Source organism: Macaca nemestrina, chromosome 6 (genome assembly GCF_043159975.1).
Source record: "Macaca nemestrina isolate mMacNem1 chromosome 6, mMacNem.hap1, whole genome shotgun sequence".
NCBI classification, from domain to species: Eukaryota; Metazoa; Chordata; class Mammalia; order Primates; family Cercopithecidae; genus Macaca; species Macaca nemestrina.
This window is the reverse complement of record NC_092130.1, coordinates 12,326,848-12,346,184: the sequence shown is the minus strand read 5'-3', so window position 1 is coordinate 12,346,184 and position 19,337 is coordinate 12,326,848. Positions and strand designations below refer to the sequence as shown.

General features: G+C 42.3%; 1 protein-coding gene across 19 annotated transcripts in view; it reads left to right on the top strand.

Moving 5' to 3' along the window:
• Positions 1-19,337, top strand: part of LOC105480824 (teneurin transmembrane protein 2) — a 3,943,693-nt gene that overhangs the window by 3,772,662 nt on the left and 151,694 nt on the right. For all 19 annotated transcript variants that reach the window (XM_071097760.1, XM_071097759.1, XM_071097767.1 and 16 more), the window contains one exon: positions 8,272-8,373. In XM_071097760.1, the coding sequence (XP_070953861.1) occupies positions 8,272-8,373 (102 nt within the window). The remainder of the gene's footprint in view (positions 1-8,271; positions 8,374-19,337) is intronic.

Sequence of the window (19,337 nt, the reverse complement as noted above, 5' to 3'; positions counted from 1 at the left end):
ATCCATATTGGATTCAGTTCCTCTCTTTCCCACCCCAGAGCCTTTGCATAAGCTGTTCCTCTGACCTGGAACACCCTTCCCTCAGCTCTTTGCTTGCTGGTTTCAGCTCATCCTTCAGAGTCACTTGCATAGAGTAGAGAGGCCCTCCCTGAACACTCTCTTTAGGTAGCTTCCTCCTGTTACTCCATCTCAGTATCCTATTCTCTTCAAAGCACTTATTGTAATTTTTACTTATTCAATTTGCTTGATTTTTTTTTGGCTTGTATTCTCTATTATTGTGCAAAGTTTTATGAGGGCTTTGCATATGAGGAGACTATGTCTGTCATTTTCACTGTGGTATCTCCAATGCCTTTTTATATAGTGCCTTGCATAATATAAGTGCTCAGTTAGTAGACTGAATCATATGTAAGAATGTGACAGATCTGAGACCTTACCCTAGTTGCAAGCTAACATGTTAGCCTGACACAGTTTCATGGATGCCATCAGAAGACATGAGACTCATAGGTCAGAGATAAGGGACTTTATTACTCAGAGCAATGCAATATCCAGAGTGTCAGTATGTGTTCTGGTTCCCCAAGCCCCAGTTCCCTCAGAGTAACTCCTCAGGGCTTCCCTCAGGTCGGGTTATGCCAGTACATATCGTGGGTTGCATTGCAGAAGAAAAACCCTGAGCTTACTGAACCCGAGTCTCTTAGAATAGGCAGTAAGCATGCTTATTCTTTGTTCCAGAGGGAGACATTGTCTTTACTATACTGGGTAATAAGTAAACCTGCCCTTTACTCAGAAGAGAGACACTACTGCTGTCTCCCAAGGCTGTTCCCAATACAGACAGCCTTGAAAAGATAGTTCAGAACTAAGGCAGTCAATGCCTGTGCTCTCAAGACATTCAGAAACATGAGAGACCCAGGGAGAATGGTCTCCCAGCACCCTGTGAAATTACTGATTTGCTGATCCACAAAAGCACCTAACGCTTTTTGAATGAGGGATGAATAAATGAAACAAATAAGTAGCCACCTGGATGCTTCTCAGCCGACATTTACACAGCCAACCTCAAGGAGTTTCAGTCTGAAATGTTAATTATTGTTATACATTAAGGAAACTGGCTTGATGGGGTCTATAGTCTTTTGTCTGATTTTGAAAAAGCAAATATACTCATTGAGTTTTCCTCAGACTGCCAGAAACCAACTACAGTGTAGTTCTGGAAGATGAGGGCTGAGAAAGGAAACACTGTAGGAAGAAAACAGAATGGTATGATTCGGAGTTTCAATCCAGAGTAGGAGTAAATGGGAAATCAGGTTTAAAGGAAACACATCCTTTATCACTCTCAGGTAACTCCATTAGGAACAAGTAGACTTCACAGCCTTTCATACTATGTCACCAGGTCAAAGTCCCCAACTCTCCAAGGGTGATATAACATCACATTTTGGGAATAGTGGCTTATACTTTCCTTTTCATCATCTTAGTAATTTGGAACCTGAAAGTCTAAAGGTATTTTGTTTTAGGACAAAAATTAGGATGATGGGGTAATAATTTTTAAAGAATATGACTATTGAATGACCCTGTCTGACAGCTTTGAAGAGAGCAGTGGATCTCCCAGCACGGAGGTTGAGATCTGAGAATGGACAGACTGCCTGCTCAAGTGGGTCCCTGACCCCTGAGTAGCCTAACTGGGATACATCCCCCACTAGGTGCAGACTGACACCTCACACCACACATGGCAGGGTACACCCCTGAGACGAAGCTTCCAGAGCAAGAATCAGACAGCAGAACTCGCTCTTCAGCGATATTCTATCTTCTGCAGCCTCTGCTGCTGATACCCAGGAAAACAGCGTCTGGAGTGGTCCTCAAGCAAACTCCAACAGACCTACAACTGAGGGTCCTGATTGTTAGAAGGAAAACTAACAAACAGAAAGGACACCCACACCAAAACCCCATCAGTACGTCACCATCATCAAAGACCAGAGGCAGATAAAACCACAAAAATGGGGAAAAAGCAGGGCAGAAAAGCTGGAAATTCAAAAAATCAGAGCACATCTCCCCCTCCAAAGGAACACAGCTCATCGCCAGCAACGGATCAAAGCTGAATGGAGAATGACTTTGACGAGTTGAGAGAAGAAGGCTTCAGTCGATCAAACTTCTCAGAGCTAAAGGAGGAACTATGTACCCAGTGCAAAGAAACTAAAAATCTTGAAAAAATAATGGAAGAATGGATAACTAGAATAATCAATACAGAGAAGGCCATAAATGAACTGACAGAGATAAAAACCATTACATGAGAAATATGTGACAAATGCACAAGCTTCAGTAACTGACTTGATCAACTGGAAAAAAGAGTATCAATGATTGAAGATCAAATGAATGAAATGAAGTGAGAAGAGAAGTCTAGAGAAAAAAGAGGAAAAAGAAATGAACGAAGCCTTCAAGAAATATGGGATTATGTGAAAAGACCAAATCTACGTCTGATTGGTGTGCCTGAAAGTGAGGAGGAAAATGGAACCAAGTTGGAAAACACTCTTCAGGATATCATCTAGGAGAACTTCCCCAACATAGTAAGGCAGGCCAACATTCGAATTCAGGAAATACAAAGAACGGCCACAAAGATACTCCTCGAAAAGAGCAACTCCAAGACACGTAATTGTCAGATTCACCAAAGTTGAAATGAAGGAAACAATGTTAAGGGCAGCCAGAGAGGAAGGTCGCGTTACCCACAAAGGGAAGCCCATCAGACTAACAGCAGATATCTCGGCAGAAACTCTCCAAGCCAAAAGAGAGTGGGGGCCAATATTCAACATTCTTAAAAGAATTTTCAACCCAGAATTTCATACCCAGCCAAATTAAGTTTCATAAGTGAAGGAGAAATAAAATCCTTTACAGACAAGCAAATGCTTAGAGATTTTGTCACCACCAGGTCTGCCCTACAAGAGACCCTGAAGGAAGCACTAAACATGAAAAGAAACAACCGGTACCAGCCATTGCAAAAACATGCCAAAATGTAAAGACCATCAATGCTAGGAAGAAACTGCATCAACCAACGAACAAAATAACCAGCTAACATCACAGTGATAGGATCAAGTTCACACATAACAATATTAACCTTAAAGATAAATGGACTAAATGGTCCAATTAAAAGACACAGACTGGCAAATTGGATAAAGAGTCAAGACCCATCAGTTTGCTGTATTCAGGAGACCCATCTCACATGCAGAGACACATATAGGCTCAAAATATAGGGATGGAGGAAGATCTACCAAGCAAATGGAGAACAAAAAAAAGCAGGGGTTGCAATCCTAGTCTCTGATAAAACAGACTTTAAACCATCAAAGATCAAAAGAGACAAAGAAGGCCATTACATAATGGTAAAGGGATCAATTCAACAGGAAGAGCTAACTATCCTAAATATATATGAACCCAATACAGGAGCACCCAGATTCATAAAGCAAGTCCTTAGAGACTTACAAAGAGACTTAGACTCCCATACAATAATAATGGGAGACTTTAACACCCCACTGTCAACATTAGACAGATCAACGAGACAGAAAGTTAACAAGGATATATCCAAGAATTGAACTCAACTCTGCACCAAGCAGACCTAATAGATATCTACAGAACTCTCCACCTCAAATCAACAGAATATACATTCTTCTCAGCACCACATCGCACTTATTCCAAAATTGACCACATAGTTGGAATAAAGCACTCCTCAGCAAATGTAAAAGAACAGAAATTATAACAAACTGTCTCTCAGACCACAGTGCAATCAAACTAGAATTCAGGACTAAGAAACTCAATCAAAACCGCTCAACTACATGGAAACTGAACAACCTGCTCCTGAATGACTACTGGGTACATAACGAAATGAAGGCAGAAATAAAGATGTTCTTTGAAACCAATGAGAAAAAAGATACAACATACCAGAATCTCTGGGACACATTTAAAGCAGTATTAGAGGGAAATTTATAGCACTAAATGCCCACAAGAGAAAGCTGGAAAGATCTAAAATTGACACCCTAACATCACAATTAAAAGAACTAGAGAAGCAAGAGCAAACACATTCAAAAGCTAGCAGAAGGCAAGAAATAACTAAGATCAGAGCAGAACTGAAGGAGATAGAGACACAAAAAAGCCTCCAAAAAATCAATGAATCCAGGAACTGGTTTTTTGAAAAGATCAACAAAATTGGTAGACCCCTAGCAAGACTAATAAAGAAGAAAAGAGAGAAGAATCAAATAGACGCAATAAAAAATGATAAAGGGGATATCACCACTGACCCCACAGAAATACAAACTACCATCAGAGAATACTATAAACACCTCTACACAAATAAACTAGAAAACCTAGAAGAAATGGATAATTTCCTGGACACTTACACTCTCCCAAGACTAAACCAGGAAGAAGTTGAATCCCTAAATAGACCAATAGCAGGCTCTGAAATTGAGGCAATAATTAATAGCCTACCCACAAAAAAAGTCCAGGACCAGACGGATTCACAGCCGAATTCTACTGGAGGTACAAGGAGGAGCTGGTACCATTCCTTCTGAAACTATTCCAATCAATAGAAAAAGAGGGAATCCTCCCTAACTCATTTTGAGGCCAACATCATCCTGATACCAAAGCCTGGCAGAGACACAACAAAAAAAGAGAATTTTAGACCAATATCCCCGATGAATATTGATGCAAAAATCCTCAATAAAATACTGGCAAACTGAATCCAGCAGCACATCAAAAAGCTTATCCACCATGATCAAAAAGGTTTCATCCCTGGGATGCAAGGCTTGTTCAACATATGCAAATCAATAAACGTAATCCAGCATATAAACAGAACCAAAGACAAAACCACATGATTATCTCAATAGATGCAGAAAAGGCCTTTGACAAAATTCAACAGCCCTTCATGCTAAAAACTCTCAATAAATTCAGTATTGATGGAACGTATCTCAAAATATTAAGAGCTATTTATAACAAACCCACAGTCAATATCATACTGAATGGGCAAACACTGGGAGCATTCCCTTTGAAAACTGGCACAAGACAGGGATGCCCTCTCTCACCACTCCTATTCAACATAGTGTTGAAAGCTCTGGCTAGGGCAATCAGGCAAGAAAAAAAAATAAAGAGTATTCAGTTAGGAAAAGAAGAAGTCAAATTGTCCCTGTTTGCAGATGACATGATTGTATATTTAGAAAACCCAATCATCTCAGCCCAAAATCTCCTTAGGCTGATAAGCAACTTCAGCAAAGTCTTAGGATACAAAATCAATGTGCAAAAATCACAAGCATTCTTATACACCAGTTACAGACAAACAGAGAGCCAAATCATGAATAAAATTCCATTCACAATTGCTTCAAAGAGAATAAAATACCTAGGAATCCAACTTACAAGGGATGTAAAGGACCTCTTCAAGGAGAACTACAAACCACTGCTCAGTGAAATAAAAGAGGACACAAACAAATGGAAGAACATACCATGCTCATGGATAGGAAGAATCAACATCGTGAAAATGGCCATACTGCCCAAGGTAATTTATAGATTCAATGCCATCCCCATCAAGGTACCAATGACTTTCCTCATAGAATTGGAAAAAAACTGCTTTAAAGTTCATACGGAACCAAAAAAGAGCCCGCATTGCCAAGACAATCCTAAGTCAAAAGAACAAAGCTGGAGGCATCACGCTACCTGACTTCAAACTATACTACAAGACTACAGTAACCAAAACAGCATGGTACTGGTACCAAAACAGAGATATAGACCAATGGAACAGAACAGAGCCCTTAGAAATAATACCACACATCTACAGCCATCTGATCTTTGACAAACCTGAGAAAAGCAAGAAATGGGGAAAGAATTCCCCATTTAATAAATGGTGCTGGGAGAATTGGCTAGCCATAAGTAGAAAGCTGAAACTGGATCCTTTCCTTACTCTTTATATGAAAATTAATTCAAGATGGATTAGAGACTTAAATGTTAGACCTAAAACCATAAAAACCCTAGAAGAAAACCTAGGTAATACCATTCAGGACATAGGCATGGGCAAGGACTTCATGTCTAAAATACCAAAAGCAACAGCAACAAAAGCCAAAATTGACAAATGGGATCTAATTAAACTAAAAAGCTTCTGCACAGCAAAAGAAACTACCATCAGAGTAAACAGGCAACCTACAGAATGGGAGAAAAATTTTGCAATCTGCTCATCTGACAAAGGGCTAATATCCAGAACCTACAAAGAACTCAAACAAATTTACGAGAAAAAAACAAACAACCCCATCAAAAAGTGGGCAAAAGATATGAACAGACATTTCTCAAAAGAAGACATGCATACAGCCAACAGGCACATGAAAAAATGCTCATCATCACTGGCCATCAGAGAAATGCAAATCAAAACCACAACGAGATACCATCTCACACCAGTTAGAATGGCAATCATTAAAAAGTCAGAAAACAACAGGTGCTGGAGAGGATATGGAGAACTAGGAACACTTTTACACTGTTGGTGGGATTGCAAACTGGTTCAACCATTGTGGAAAACAGTATGGCGATTCCTCAAGGATCTAGAACTAGAAATACCATATAACCCAGCCATCCGATTACTTGGGTATATACCCAAAGGATTATAAATCATGCTGCTATAAAGACACATGCACACGTATGTTTATTGCGGCACTATTCACAATAGCAAAGACTTGGAATCAACCCAAATGTCCATCAGTGACAGACTGGATTAAGAAAATGTGGCACATATACACCATGGAATACTATGTAGCCATAAAAAAGGATGAGTTCGTGTCCTTTGTAAGGACATGGATGCAGCTGGAAACCATCATTCTCAGCAAACTATTGCAAGAACAGAAAACCAAACACCGCATGTTCTCACTCATAGGTGAGAATTGAACACTGAGATCACTTGGACTCTGGAAGGGGAACATCATACACTGGGGCCTATTATGGGGAGGGGGAGGGGGAGGGTTGGCATTGGAAGTTATACCTGATGTAAATGACGAGTTGATGGGTGCTGACGAGTTGATGGGTGCAGCACACCAACATGGCACAAGTATACATATGTAACAAACCTGCACATTGTGTACATGTACCCTAGAACTTAAAGTATAATAAAAAAAAAGAATATGACTATTTCTCTGCAGACCCAAATCAACATTAAAAAGTTTCAAAATCATTCCTTTGAAGGTATTACTTGAGAGTACACATAGAAGGGTAAATCACAAGATAAGACAGTGATGCAGGTTAGAGCCAAATGTGAATTAATTCATTTTCATGAAAAATAACATCCTCAAAAGCTAAGCATAAAAGGACGTTTGTATAACCCCAAACCTCCTACTTAAAGAATTCCAAAATCATGCAGAATTTAAGCAGTCTTATGCATTTGGGTTTTTCTTTTACTAGAATTCCTTAAAGCAAGGAATGTTTTTACTCGACAAATCTGAGGTTAGCAATAACTGCTCCTATTTTGAAGAATCACTCTCTATACCTAAGGCTAAAAACTGACACCCTGCCTATCAGACCAAATCTTAAATGGCTGGGATGATGAAGGTTGGGGTGGGGGAGCTTGTGGGTACAGTGTTTAAAAACTTGTCAACATTCAAACACGGGAACTTTCATAGTTTTTAAACCCAGACTGATAGTTTATTCTTTCTATTGGTTTGTTTTGTTTGTTTGTTTTGTTTTTGAAATTGAGTCTCACTCTGTCACCCAGCCTGGAGTGCAGTGGCGTGATCTCAGCTCACTGCAACCTCTGCCTCCTGGGTTCAAGCTATTTTCCTGCCTCAGCATCCCAAGTAGCTGGGATTACGGGAGTGCACCACCACATCCAGCTAATTGTGTGTGTGTGTGTGTGTGTGTGTGTGTGTGTGTGTGTGTGTGTTTTTAGTAATGATGGGGTTTTACCACGTTGGCCAGGCTAGTCTCGGACTCCTAACCTCATGTGATCCACTTGCCTCAGCCTCCCAAAGTGCTGGGATTACAGCTGTGAGCCACTATGATGGATGAGATTGGTAGTTTATTCTTAAAAAGCAAAAGTTACAGCACTACTAGCCCTGCATTCCTGCCTGGGGCCATCACCTGGAGAGCACTGTTCAAGCTGTCCTAGTCCCCACCACTCCCTATTCTCTTTCTTCACTCATTCATATTCCTGACCAATCCCCTATTATAGGCATCTGAGGTTGCTAGCACTGGTCTTTAAAAATGGCAAGTTACTAATGGTTAAATTACTGCACCAGTAGGCAGAGGAAAAGGTAATCACTACATTTATCTCTTTTTCAGATTCAGTCCAGGACTGTCCACGCAATTGCCATGGGAATGGTGAATGTGTGTCCGGGGTGTGTCACTGTTTCCCAGGATTTCTAGGAGCAGACTGTGCTAAAGGTATGTGCCACCGCTTCCCTGCTATGGTTGGAAGACAGACCCTCCCTAGGCTTCTCTGAGTGGGTAACAGAAGGAGCACCCATGTAGCCTTCCCAGCAAATTCCCTGGAAACATCTTGCAAGGCCATGCATGCCAGAAGGCATGAGCCTTTGGTAAATAGTAGGCTTTGATTTATGACCATTGGCCAATGTACCTACAGGAGCAGGGCAGTTATCCTTGGCACTGAGGTGTGCTGAGAAGAAAGATGTGCTAAAAATGAGATGGTCGGATTTCCTGTAAAAGCAGAAGTGAATTACCATCACTCCTTTCTTATAATCATTAACTTCCATGTAATGGAAGATTAAGCATCTCAGGGTTAGTAAATTTCATTCATTCTGGCCAGCTACACTCTTAATCTAGGAAGCGCTATTTATCTTGGTGGAATCGGTTTTAAATTGTATTATTAATTTATCTACACTACTGTGCGCAGAATGGCTGAAGCCCTGAGATTCTTGGGGGAAAGGTAATATAAGAAAGAAAATGCTTCTCACAATAACAGAGAATTTAGGGGCTACACACCTTGCTTGCAAGAGACCTTCAGTGTGACCTTCAATGGCTCTCTCAGAGGCAGCTGTAGTGAACAGCAGAGCATCTCACACTTATACACAGGCACACACACAGACACAGACACAGACACACAGACACACAAGTGTATATGTATAAATACAAGTAGGAAATTGAAATGAAACTCACAAAATGATATTTTACTCCATGTTTCTTTTCTATCCTATTTCATTTTTTATTTTATTTTATTTTTTTGAGTCTCACTCTGTCACCCAAGCTGGAATGCAGTGGTGTGATCTTGGCTCACTGCAACTTCCCTGTCCCGGGTTCAAGCAATTATCCTGTCTCAGCCTCCCAAGAAGCTGGAATTACAGGCATGTGCCACCACACCCAGCTAATTTTTGTATTTTTAGTAGAAACAGGGTTTCACCATGTTGGCCAGGCTGATCTCGAACTCCTGACCTCAAGTCATCCACCCGCTTCATCCTCCCAAAGCACTGGGATTACAGGCATGAGCCACTGTGCCCGGCCTCATTTTTTTTTAATACTAGTTATGACCCATTACGCTGATTTTTCCACCTACTAATAGGCCATATCAAAGTCTGAAAAATAGTGAAGGGACAGTTAAGTGCACTTGCTGCAGAGTCAGCAAGTGGTTCCAATCCCAGCTCTGCCATTGGTTGTCTGACATTAAGTGACTGATTTAACATTTCTGAACCTTGGTTTCCTCATCTAGAAAAGTGGGGAGTTACTTCCTAGGTTTATTGTGAGGATAGTGTAAGATAACACACGCAAAGCTCTTAGCAGGGTACAATAAGGCCTGAAAGGCCTTGACTTTCTTATTTAATTATGCATATTATTTTATGTATTTATATATGTAACTAATCTTCCCATTATTTTTATGTGTGCTTTATTAAAAGACCTTCCTGCCTTGACTTTCTGCAAGACAATCATTAGTGAAGCTGCTCTGTAAATGCTAAATAGTACCTCTCCTTTCCCACCCTCATCACAATTGCTCTGAAAAATACTATTTCAAATAGTCTCACTGTTTCAAAGATGTGAGGGTTCCAGCCTTCCAAATGCTGATAAGTGAAGGGGGCTTTCTGTACTTAAAGTTCTGGGTCTGATGGCACGTGCATGAGACTTAATTCCTAAATGACACCACTTACAGGCATCTCTTCCATCACGCAGTATGGTGAAAGCTTCGATAAACTTAAAAAGAAGACAAGGTTTGTAGTTCTCCTTGAAGAGGTCCTTCACATCCCTTGTAAATTGTATTCCTAGGTATTTTATTCTCTTTGTAGCAATTGTGAGTGGGAGTTCACTCATGATTTGGCACTCTGTCTGTTGTTGGTGTATAGGAATGCTTGTGATTTTTGCACATTGATTTTGTATCCTGAGATTTTGCTGAAGTTGCTTATCAGCTTAAGGAGAAATTTGGCTGAGACTATGGGGTTTTCTAAATATACAGTCACGTCATCTGCAAACCACAATGAGATACCATCTCATGCCAGTTACAATGGCGATCATTAAAAAGTCAGGAAACAACAGATGCTGGAGAGGATCTGGATAAATAGGAATGCCTTTACACTGTTGGTGGGAGTATAAATTACTTCAACCACTGTGGAAGACAGTGTGGTGATCTACGTTATGGATCTAGAACCAGAAATACCAAGGATCTAGAACCAGAAATACCGTTTGACCCAGCAATCCCATTACTGAGTATATACCCAAAGGATTATAAATCATTCTACTATAAAGACACATGCACACGTATGTTTATTGCAGCACTATTCACAATAGCAAAGACTTGGAACCAACCCAAATGCCCATCAATGATAGACTGGATAAAGAAAATGTGGTACATATACACCATGAAATACTATGCAGCCATAAAAAAGGATGAGTTCGTGTCCTTTGCAGAGACATGGATGAAGCTGGAAATCATCATTCTCAACAAACTAACACAGGAACAGAAAACCAAACGTCACATGTTCTCACTCATAAGTGGGAGTTGAACAATGAGAACACAGGGTCACAGGGAGGGGAACATCACACAATGGGGCCTGTTGGGGGGTGGGGGGCTAGGGGAGGGATGGCATTAGGAGAAATACCTAACGTAGATGATGGGTTGATGGGTGCAGCAAACTATTATGGATGCGGCAAACCAGATGACGGGTTGATGGGTGCAGCAAACCATATGTATATCTATGTAACAAAACTGCACATTCTGCACATGTATCCCAGAACTTCAAGTATAATTTTAAAAATAAGGCAAGAAGCCACCCAACAGCTCTCAGGGCTGTGTGTCAGGCGGGAAGCCGCCCAACAGCTCTCTGGGCTGTGCCACGCTTAGTGCACTCTATCAATGGCAGGGAGCACATCAGCAAAGTGAACAGTGGAGACTGGACCTCCTCGCAGCGCCTCCCTCAGGCTCTGAGGGTCACTGATGGAGCAGGGAGAACAGAGAACAGCACATGCATCACCAGGCTGAACGCTTTTCCTAGCAGAGGCTTTAAAGGAAGGAAAACCTCAGTGTCATTTGAATGGCTTTCCTTGCGTAATCTAATTTTCCTGGGAGTGAAAGCATTAATGAGAAGAAGGACAGAGTCGTCCTTTTATATGTGGCTGCAAATAGGCTGAACACTCAGCCGCACGGCCTGTGAGCTGTAAATGTATATTAACACTGACACACATCGATGTATTATTAATCCTAAAAACCATGTGTGCTCTGACTGCACATCCAGTTACTGGCCTTTTAAACCTAAGTACCCTGGCCATTTAAGAACCCTTTGCTTTAAATCCATTTGCAGATGAGCGTCCATTCTGCATTATGGATCTGTAATGGGGTGTCCATTTAGCTGCTTAAAAGGACTCTCAGTGTGTGTTTTGCATTCACCACCTGCACTGTGGCTGGGCGCACACTGCAAGTGTGCATTAGCCATGGTATATAATTGATCCTTGTGAAACAAATATTGAGTGGATGTTAAGAGTAGTGACTCCTCCATACTCAGTCGCTGCTCCTGAAATCGGGCTTTGAACTTGTATACTTTAATTTAGCTGTTCATGCACACAGTGGACAAAATTGAAGTGTTTAAAGAATAAAATTGCTTTTCCCCCTATTTCTCCGTTTATTCTGGGCGAAGTTGGTTGAAGAGTGCTAGGAGTAAGATTCTACCTTTTTGCCCTATAGATGTTTTTGCCTTAGTGTTTTTTAAATGGCCACAGTTTAAGCTACTTCATTGTTAACAAAGAGAACTTTCCCCTCATTCTAAAACCTTCTTTCCCAATCTTTGATCTTTCATGTATCACCTTTATTATTTCTGCCAGTTTCATGGGACATAAGTATTATTAATCACTTAACATACTTCTTTAAGTCAATTCATTATAGTTCTGTAGATTTTTTTTTTTTTTTTTTTTTTCTGAGTCGGAGTTTTGCTCTTGTTGCCCAGGCTGGAGTGCAGTGACGCGATCTCGGCTCACGCAACCTCCGTCTCCCGGGTTCAAGTGCTACACCTGCCTCAGCCTCCTGGCTATCTGGGATTACAGGCATGCACCACCACACATGGCTAATTTTGTATTTTTAGTAAAGACGGGGTTTCTCCATGTTGGTCAGGCTGGTCTTGAACTCCCAACCTCAGGTGATCCACCCACCTCGGCCTCCCAAAGTGCTGGGATTACAGGCATGGGCCACCGTGCCCAGCGATAAATTTATTTTAAAAAGAACAATGTCAAAACCAGAAAACTGGAAAAGAGAAAACTGTAGGAAATGTTAGTGCCCCCATGAACCCTATCTAGAGAGTAACATTTTCACTTTGATTAGCATCCAAGCCAAGTCAGCTTCTTACACACTTATTTCACATCAAGAATCCCAAAAGTGGACTTGAGCACACATAAGCCTGGGATCTGGAGAGACTCAAGCCTTAAATACCTCAATTCATAACTACTGGCTCCTAATATAACAAAATTCCTTGACCACACCTGCGGGATGAAATGAGAAACAAGTAAACACAAGCACACAGGTTTAACTGCACCAGGTTCAAGTGCAAAAATCTAATGATTAGCACTGAACTTACTTCTGAAATGTTAAACCTATACTTCCAGTTGTTTTTAAATAACAACTAATAGCTTTTAAGTACTCAATATGCACCAGATATTGTGTAAAGTACTTAATATGTACCTTTGTCTTCATATCAATGATATGAGGTAAATTCTATTTTAACCAATCCTCCCCCCTACAATTTTTTAAACCTTATATTGAAATCAGTTTAGATTTGCCGACAAGTTGCACAGATAGAACACAGAGTTTCCATACAGAGCTTACCCAGCTTCCCCTATGTCCACATTTTAAATTTCTGTAACTCAAAGATCAAAGCCAAGACATTAACATCCATACAAAGCCATTAGCTAATTTACAGACTTTTCCTAATTTTGCCCTTTGTTTCTCATCCAGGATCCCACATTGCATTTAATTGTCACGTCTCCCTCATCTCTTTAACCTGACCAGTCTGTGACAGTTCCTCAGTTATTCCTTGCCTTTTATGACCTGGACCTTTTAGAAGAGCATTAGTCAGGTATTTTGTAGAGTGTCTCTCAGTATGGGTTTGTGTGATATTTTCCGGTGATTGGATTGAGGTTATGCATTTTTAGCAAGATGCTATGCCCTACTCAGTGCATTACATCAGAGATGCACTTCTGATTTTAATAAGAAAAAAAGTAAAATGTGATTGTGTGTATGTGTGTGTGTGTGTGCCTTTGTTCCCCCTCACACATAAGGCAGAGAGGTGGGAAGTCTCGATCCCGTTGGTCCTGCACAATTTAGCAGTGGCTGCGACAAGTTGCCACTCACAAACAACTTTCGGGTTTAAGAAGCTGCTGACTGTTGGCAGGGAGTAACCCCAAGCCAACAGAATGAGGTAATCAGCTAGCAAGTGCAAAGACAGGTGCACCTGAGTCTCCTGCTCCCCAGAACAGGACGCCCCATCTCCTGGCTGTGGGCCATAATCAGTGTCCTTCTTTCTTTTCTGGTTGGTTGGTTGGTTGGTTGGTTTTTTGAGACAGAGATTCACTCTGTCACCCAGGCTGGAGTGCAGTGGCACAATCTCAGCTCACTGCAACCTCCTTCTCCTAGGGTCTAAGCGATTCTATTGCCTCAGCCTCTAGAGTATCTGGGATCACAGGGGCATACCACCACACCCAGCTAATTTTGGATTTTTCATAGAGATGGAGTTTCACCATGTCAGCCAGGCTGGTCTCAAACTCCTGATCTCAGGTGATCCACCTGCCTCGGCCTCCCAAAGTGCTGGGATTACAGGTGTGAGCCACCAAGCCAGGCCTGTCCTTCTTTCTTGATGAAAACTCTTAAGAGGCCCCAAACATAAGGTCCTCCCGTATCACAAATTCGCATTGACCTTTGTTCCTTCACTGACAGCTGTGCCCAGGATGCCTTGAGCTCTGCCAGTTTCTGTGACTGCAGGCAGCCGGCAGACTCGGGCCCTCCTGCCAGGGGGAGAACTTGCCATGTTAGCAAGAGAGACTCCCATCACATCCAAGCGACTGAGTATGTGTCCAAGTGACAGAAATGCGGATTTATTCTCTTGACCTCACACTGAGCCTCCTGTGCCCTCAGATGTGCAGTGCAAATGGCAGCTCCTTGTCTTCTTATAAACCTGCCAGTCTGCATCAGGCATCTGAAGACATCCTTGCAGTGAATGGAGGAATCAGTCGGCATGCGTTTGCAAGAGTGTTCATTCCACAGCCCCCACCATCTCGGGGGCCCTGAGAGGCTCCAAAGGCAAAATGAAACTGACCCGCTCATGGAAATAACATGGAATGGATCTAACACATTGTCCTGAGTCAGTCTAGGGGACTGAACTTACTCGTGCATTCAGTGAATACTTGTGATGTGCCCACTGTGAGACAGGTACTGCACTAAGAGCCAGACTAGAGGGAGGAGTGAGGGAACCACAGGCTCTGCCTTCCGAGAGCTTCTGGTCTGATCAATTCATATTAAAAGCAATGGGGTAACGTAAATGGGAGCTCAAAATGCTGTGATGCGGACTTTGAACGCTATAGACATTCCAAAGGAGAAAATAAGGAAGTTTATAAAGCAATAAAATGTGCGTGTTATAAATGGGGGAGTAAGTTCCCCTGGTGGGGTCTTTAAGGATCGCTCCAACTGTGGAACTCACGCTGGGAGAGACATATGAAATTCGGGGACTTATTATACTCATAGATTCTAGAGAGGGAGCCACAGCACACATGCAGAGGGCTGTGTAGGACCAGCTTCAAGGGATGGGGTTCAGCCCGGCAGGTGGGAGCTGAGAGAAAGTCAGGGCTGGTGGCCAAGTGCCTTTATTGCCGAGTCAGGGTGGAGCAAAAGGCATAGGGTATTTTACTGGTGCATTTGAATGTCACTAGATCACAGTCAGGGAAGGCCGGAAGGGGAACCTGGGGCAGAGGCCGGCCTTATCACACAGGTGCTCCTGGTCTCCTGGGCAGTGAGAGACTGGGTCGTAAGGATGCCTGTAAGGCATCATGAACATTTGAAGTTTTCAAAGTTTTAAAAAAAATTTTTTTTTTTGCTGCAATATATATATTTTAATTCAAAGTGAATCGACAGTAATACACTGTAAATTCTTATTTTGACACTCACCAAAATAGTCACCTGGAAAACCCGCTTTTTGTGACAAAGTACAGAACGTTTGGTCACATTTAAATCACTGGGAACTAGAGACAAATACTATTGCAAACCGTAATAGACATTACCTCCATAACATTTTCCCAGTCCTTCTTGTAATATTGCACAGTGCAATTGCTACATGGCAAACTAGTGTAGCATAGGAGTAAAGGCAAAAACAAATAAACCAAAGAACAGTGGTGTGAATCAACAAAGATAACCCATTAGCATCAGGGAATATGGAGAAAATGCGACCAAGAAGACTGAATAGTATAGAATTACATTAATTGAGCAACTTAATAGGCAAGCTGTTCAGATCCACAACTTCAGGAAAAGTGGCATTTCTTTCCCAGCGATTTGTACCATTTTCCATCAGGCACCTCTCCTGTCCAGCAATAATTGTGTTTATTATTCAAGTTATTGTTTATTCTACAGTTTTTTTGTTATTACTATTCCCCTTGCACGGTTTTCTTATTACTGTAATGCTATTTGTTGTGGGCTAGAGGTTTTTTAATTATTATTCCTTTCCCTTGTATTTGCTTTTATGTGAAGGCTTTAACTTCAGGTGCTTCCTAGGATTGTTTGTAAAGCAGCCTTGCATTTCAGAAGAGAACTGAGGTGTCTGGGGTTTTTTTGTTTTGTTTTGACACTGGCTTCTCGGATGGATTATTTGGGCTGAGCTTGAGGCCTCAACCTGCAGCAGAAACTTAACACACCAGAGCCGTAGTTGTTAGGTAATGCGTATTTAATAGCTATTAGAAATGACAACTCCTGCTGCTAAACAGCTGTCAGTGGAGGCCCAGAAATGCCACAACCACAGGAACATAAAGTCTTCTCTCTAGGGGTTGGTTTCAGCTCCTACCCAGCTTCTGTGGAGCTTTGAAAGAAAAAAACAGGAATCCTGCCATTCTTCTCCTGTTAACTGGCAAAAGTACCCACCACCCAATTCCTCATGGCTACATGCCAGCACTAAAAACAAATCATCATCATCATCATCAGAGCTGACATTTATTGAGTTCTTACTATATATGCCAACCACTGTGCTGAACAACTACGTAATTATATCATTTAATCATCAGTAGCCCTAATTTATAGATGATTATCATCCCATTTTATAGATGTGGAACATGAGGCACACAGAGTTTAAGTAACTTGCTCAAAATCACTCAGCAAGTAAGTGGAATTGTTGGGATTCAAACCAGGCAGTCTGGCCTGGACTTTCAACACTAGACTAGCCATGAGACTGATCTCAGAGGTGAGGCATAAAGGAATTTTGTCTTTGCAGGCAGCTTGTGGGATGGTTACACACTAGAATTCTGAGTTTGAACTCAAGTAAACTTTTCAGGAGAGGAAACAAGAGTTTCCTAGGTAGAAAGTGGCAGAGCCAGGGTTTGAAACAAAAGCTCCTGGCCAGGCACAGTGGCTCACGCCTATAATCCCAGCACTCTGAGAGGCCAAGGCAGGCAGATCGCTTGAGCCCAGCAGTTCATGACCAGCCTGGGCAACGTAGTGCAATTGCATCTTTACAAAAACTATGAAAATTAGCTGGGCATGGTAGTGAAGCCTGTAGTCCCAGCTACTCAGGAGGGTGAGTTTGGAGGATTGCTTGAACCTGGGAGATGGAGGTTGCAATGAGCAGAGATTTTGCCACTGCACTCCAGCCTGAGTGAGAGAAAGAGAGATAGAGAGAGAGAGAAATCTTCTGACCTCAGAGCCTGATGTTCTTACCCTCTCTCCTCCCATCACCTGCCAACTCCTGTTCCATCGACCTCCAACAATCTCTGCTCCATTTTTCCTCTCTATCCTTACAGCTGGATTTTTCTATATAAATATTAAGTTGTGGGAGCCACTGCCCTGCTCACTTGGCCACCAGCCTCTCCATGATAGTATTTCTCCTCCCCACCTCCAGAGTTCTCCCAAAGCTCTTAGGGGCATGTCACTACTCTCCTCAAACACCTTCGGTGGCTCCCAGTCGCCTCTCACGTGGTTATAAAAGCTTTGGTTTAAAGACATGGATCTGAAGAGATTGTTGTCAATGTGTATTTCCAGGTTCCTCCCCCATGCCAGCCAATCTGACTTGTAGGACTGGTGTGCAGCTCAGGAATACCCCTTTTTAACAAGTCCCCTGGGGGAGTCTGACGCAGGTGGTCAGGGGCCACATTCCGAAAATGAAAATCACATTTCTTAGAATGATATCCAAGGTCATCCATGATCTGAACTACTCTCGCACTGTCATCTCCCACTGAAACCTGAACACTCACTCTAAGTTCCCGATAGTCACCCCTCATAAAGTGTGAGGCCCTGCTTCTTCCTCTTTGCTCAGGCTGTTTTCTCAGCTGGAATGTTCGCATCAATCCCAGCCTTTCCTATCAAGCTGCTGCTCCTCATGGAAGGCCATGCTCACAGTCGCCACCTCCCTGAAGCACCCTCAGATATGACCATGCAGTCACCTGGGCTTGGCAACATCGCAGCAGCGGCCCCTGCCACATGCCGGCCACCTCCTCTCCAGGTGGTTCTCCTGCTCATGACAAGCTTCCAGCAGTCCCCCTGGTACCTCCCTGTATTTAGTTTGGTACCCAGGACAAAATATGTGCTTGTTAAATGTCTGGTTACTTGAATAGAGGAGGCAAGGCTTATAAAGATGAAATATGACTGGAAAATGTCACAAGAACCAAAGCAAGTGCTAAAGAACAAGGTTCTAATTTGTCGGATCAATCATGCAGCAATAAGTCAGCCACCTTTGAGGCACGGAGGGAGGGCATGAGCAAAGGAAGGAAAGAAGGAGGAATGAAAAAAGAAGGAAAGAAAAAGTTTACAGAAAAGAAATGCCATTTATTCCACAATGTACATGCATTGCCTCATAATAGCAAAGTGATTAAGAAGGAAAGCTGTAGAGTTGGAATTTTCTCGGTTTGAATTCTTGCTGCTCTAGTTAACCGTACCCATTTCAGAAAATTACTTAACCCCTCTGAGCCTCAGTTTTCTCATCTGTAAAATGGAGACAACAGCTATATTTCCTATTACATTGCTGTGAGGACCAAAAAGTAAATACATGGAAACTTTGTAGAACCATGCTTGGCATGTATTAAATGTTAGCCAGTATCCACGTTCACAAGCCTTTGAAATAATTCATTATTATTATTCCTGTTTTACAGTAAAAGAAACAAAGACTTAGAGAAAGTAAGCTATGTCCCCAAAGTTACATAGCAGGGCCATGTCTGCCTGGTTCTGAAGCTTGTGCCCTGATAGCCATCCAGGAGAGAGACGTGACAGGAAGACCCCCTGAATCCAGGGCAGTGTGACCACTCCTGAAGTCCTCAACAATAAATACTGCCAGCAGCTGGGGTTCTCTGAGCCCCCTCTGACTCTGCCTCACAATATGCTCCCCTGTTTCCCATTAATAGACATCTTCCTCTGTACCGTGGAGAACAATGACAAAGGTCTTCGTCCCCTCCCTGAGGGTGGATGGTCCTCCCCGTCACCAGGAATGCCTCCCTCAGAGCTTCCTTCTCTCTCCATGAAGGAGGCTCAGGTCCCAGCTGTCCTTCTTGAGACAGCCAGGGCTGCATCCTAGCTCCTTCAAACCTTCCATCATTCATACCCATCTCCTTCTACCACCCCATCTTGCCCTGAAATCCTCATTAATGCAGACAGGCCATGGGCCATAGCTGCTGCCCAAAAGAATGTCCCTCAGCCCACCACAGCTGGATGGCCAAATCCCACCTCTCTTTCCTCCCACCCC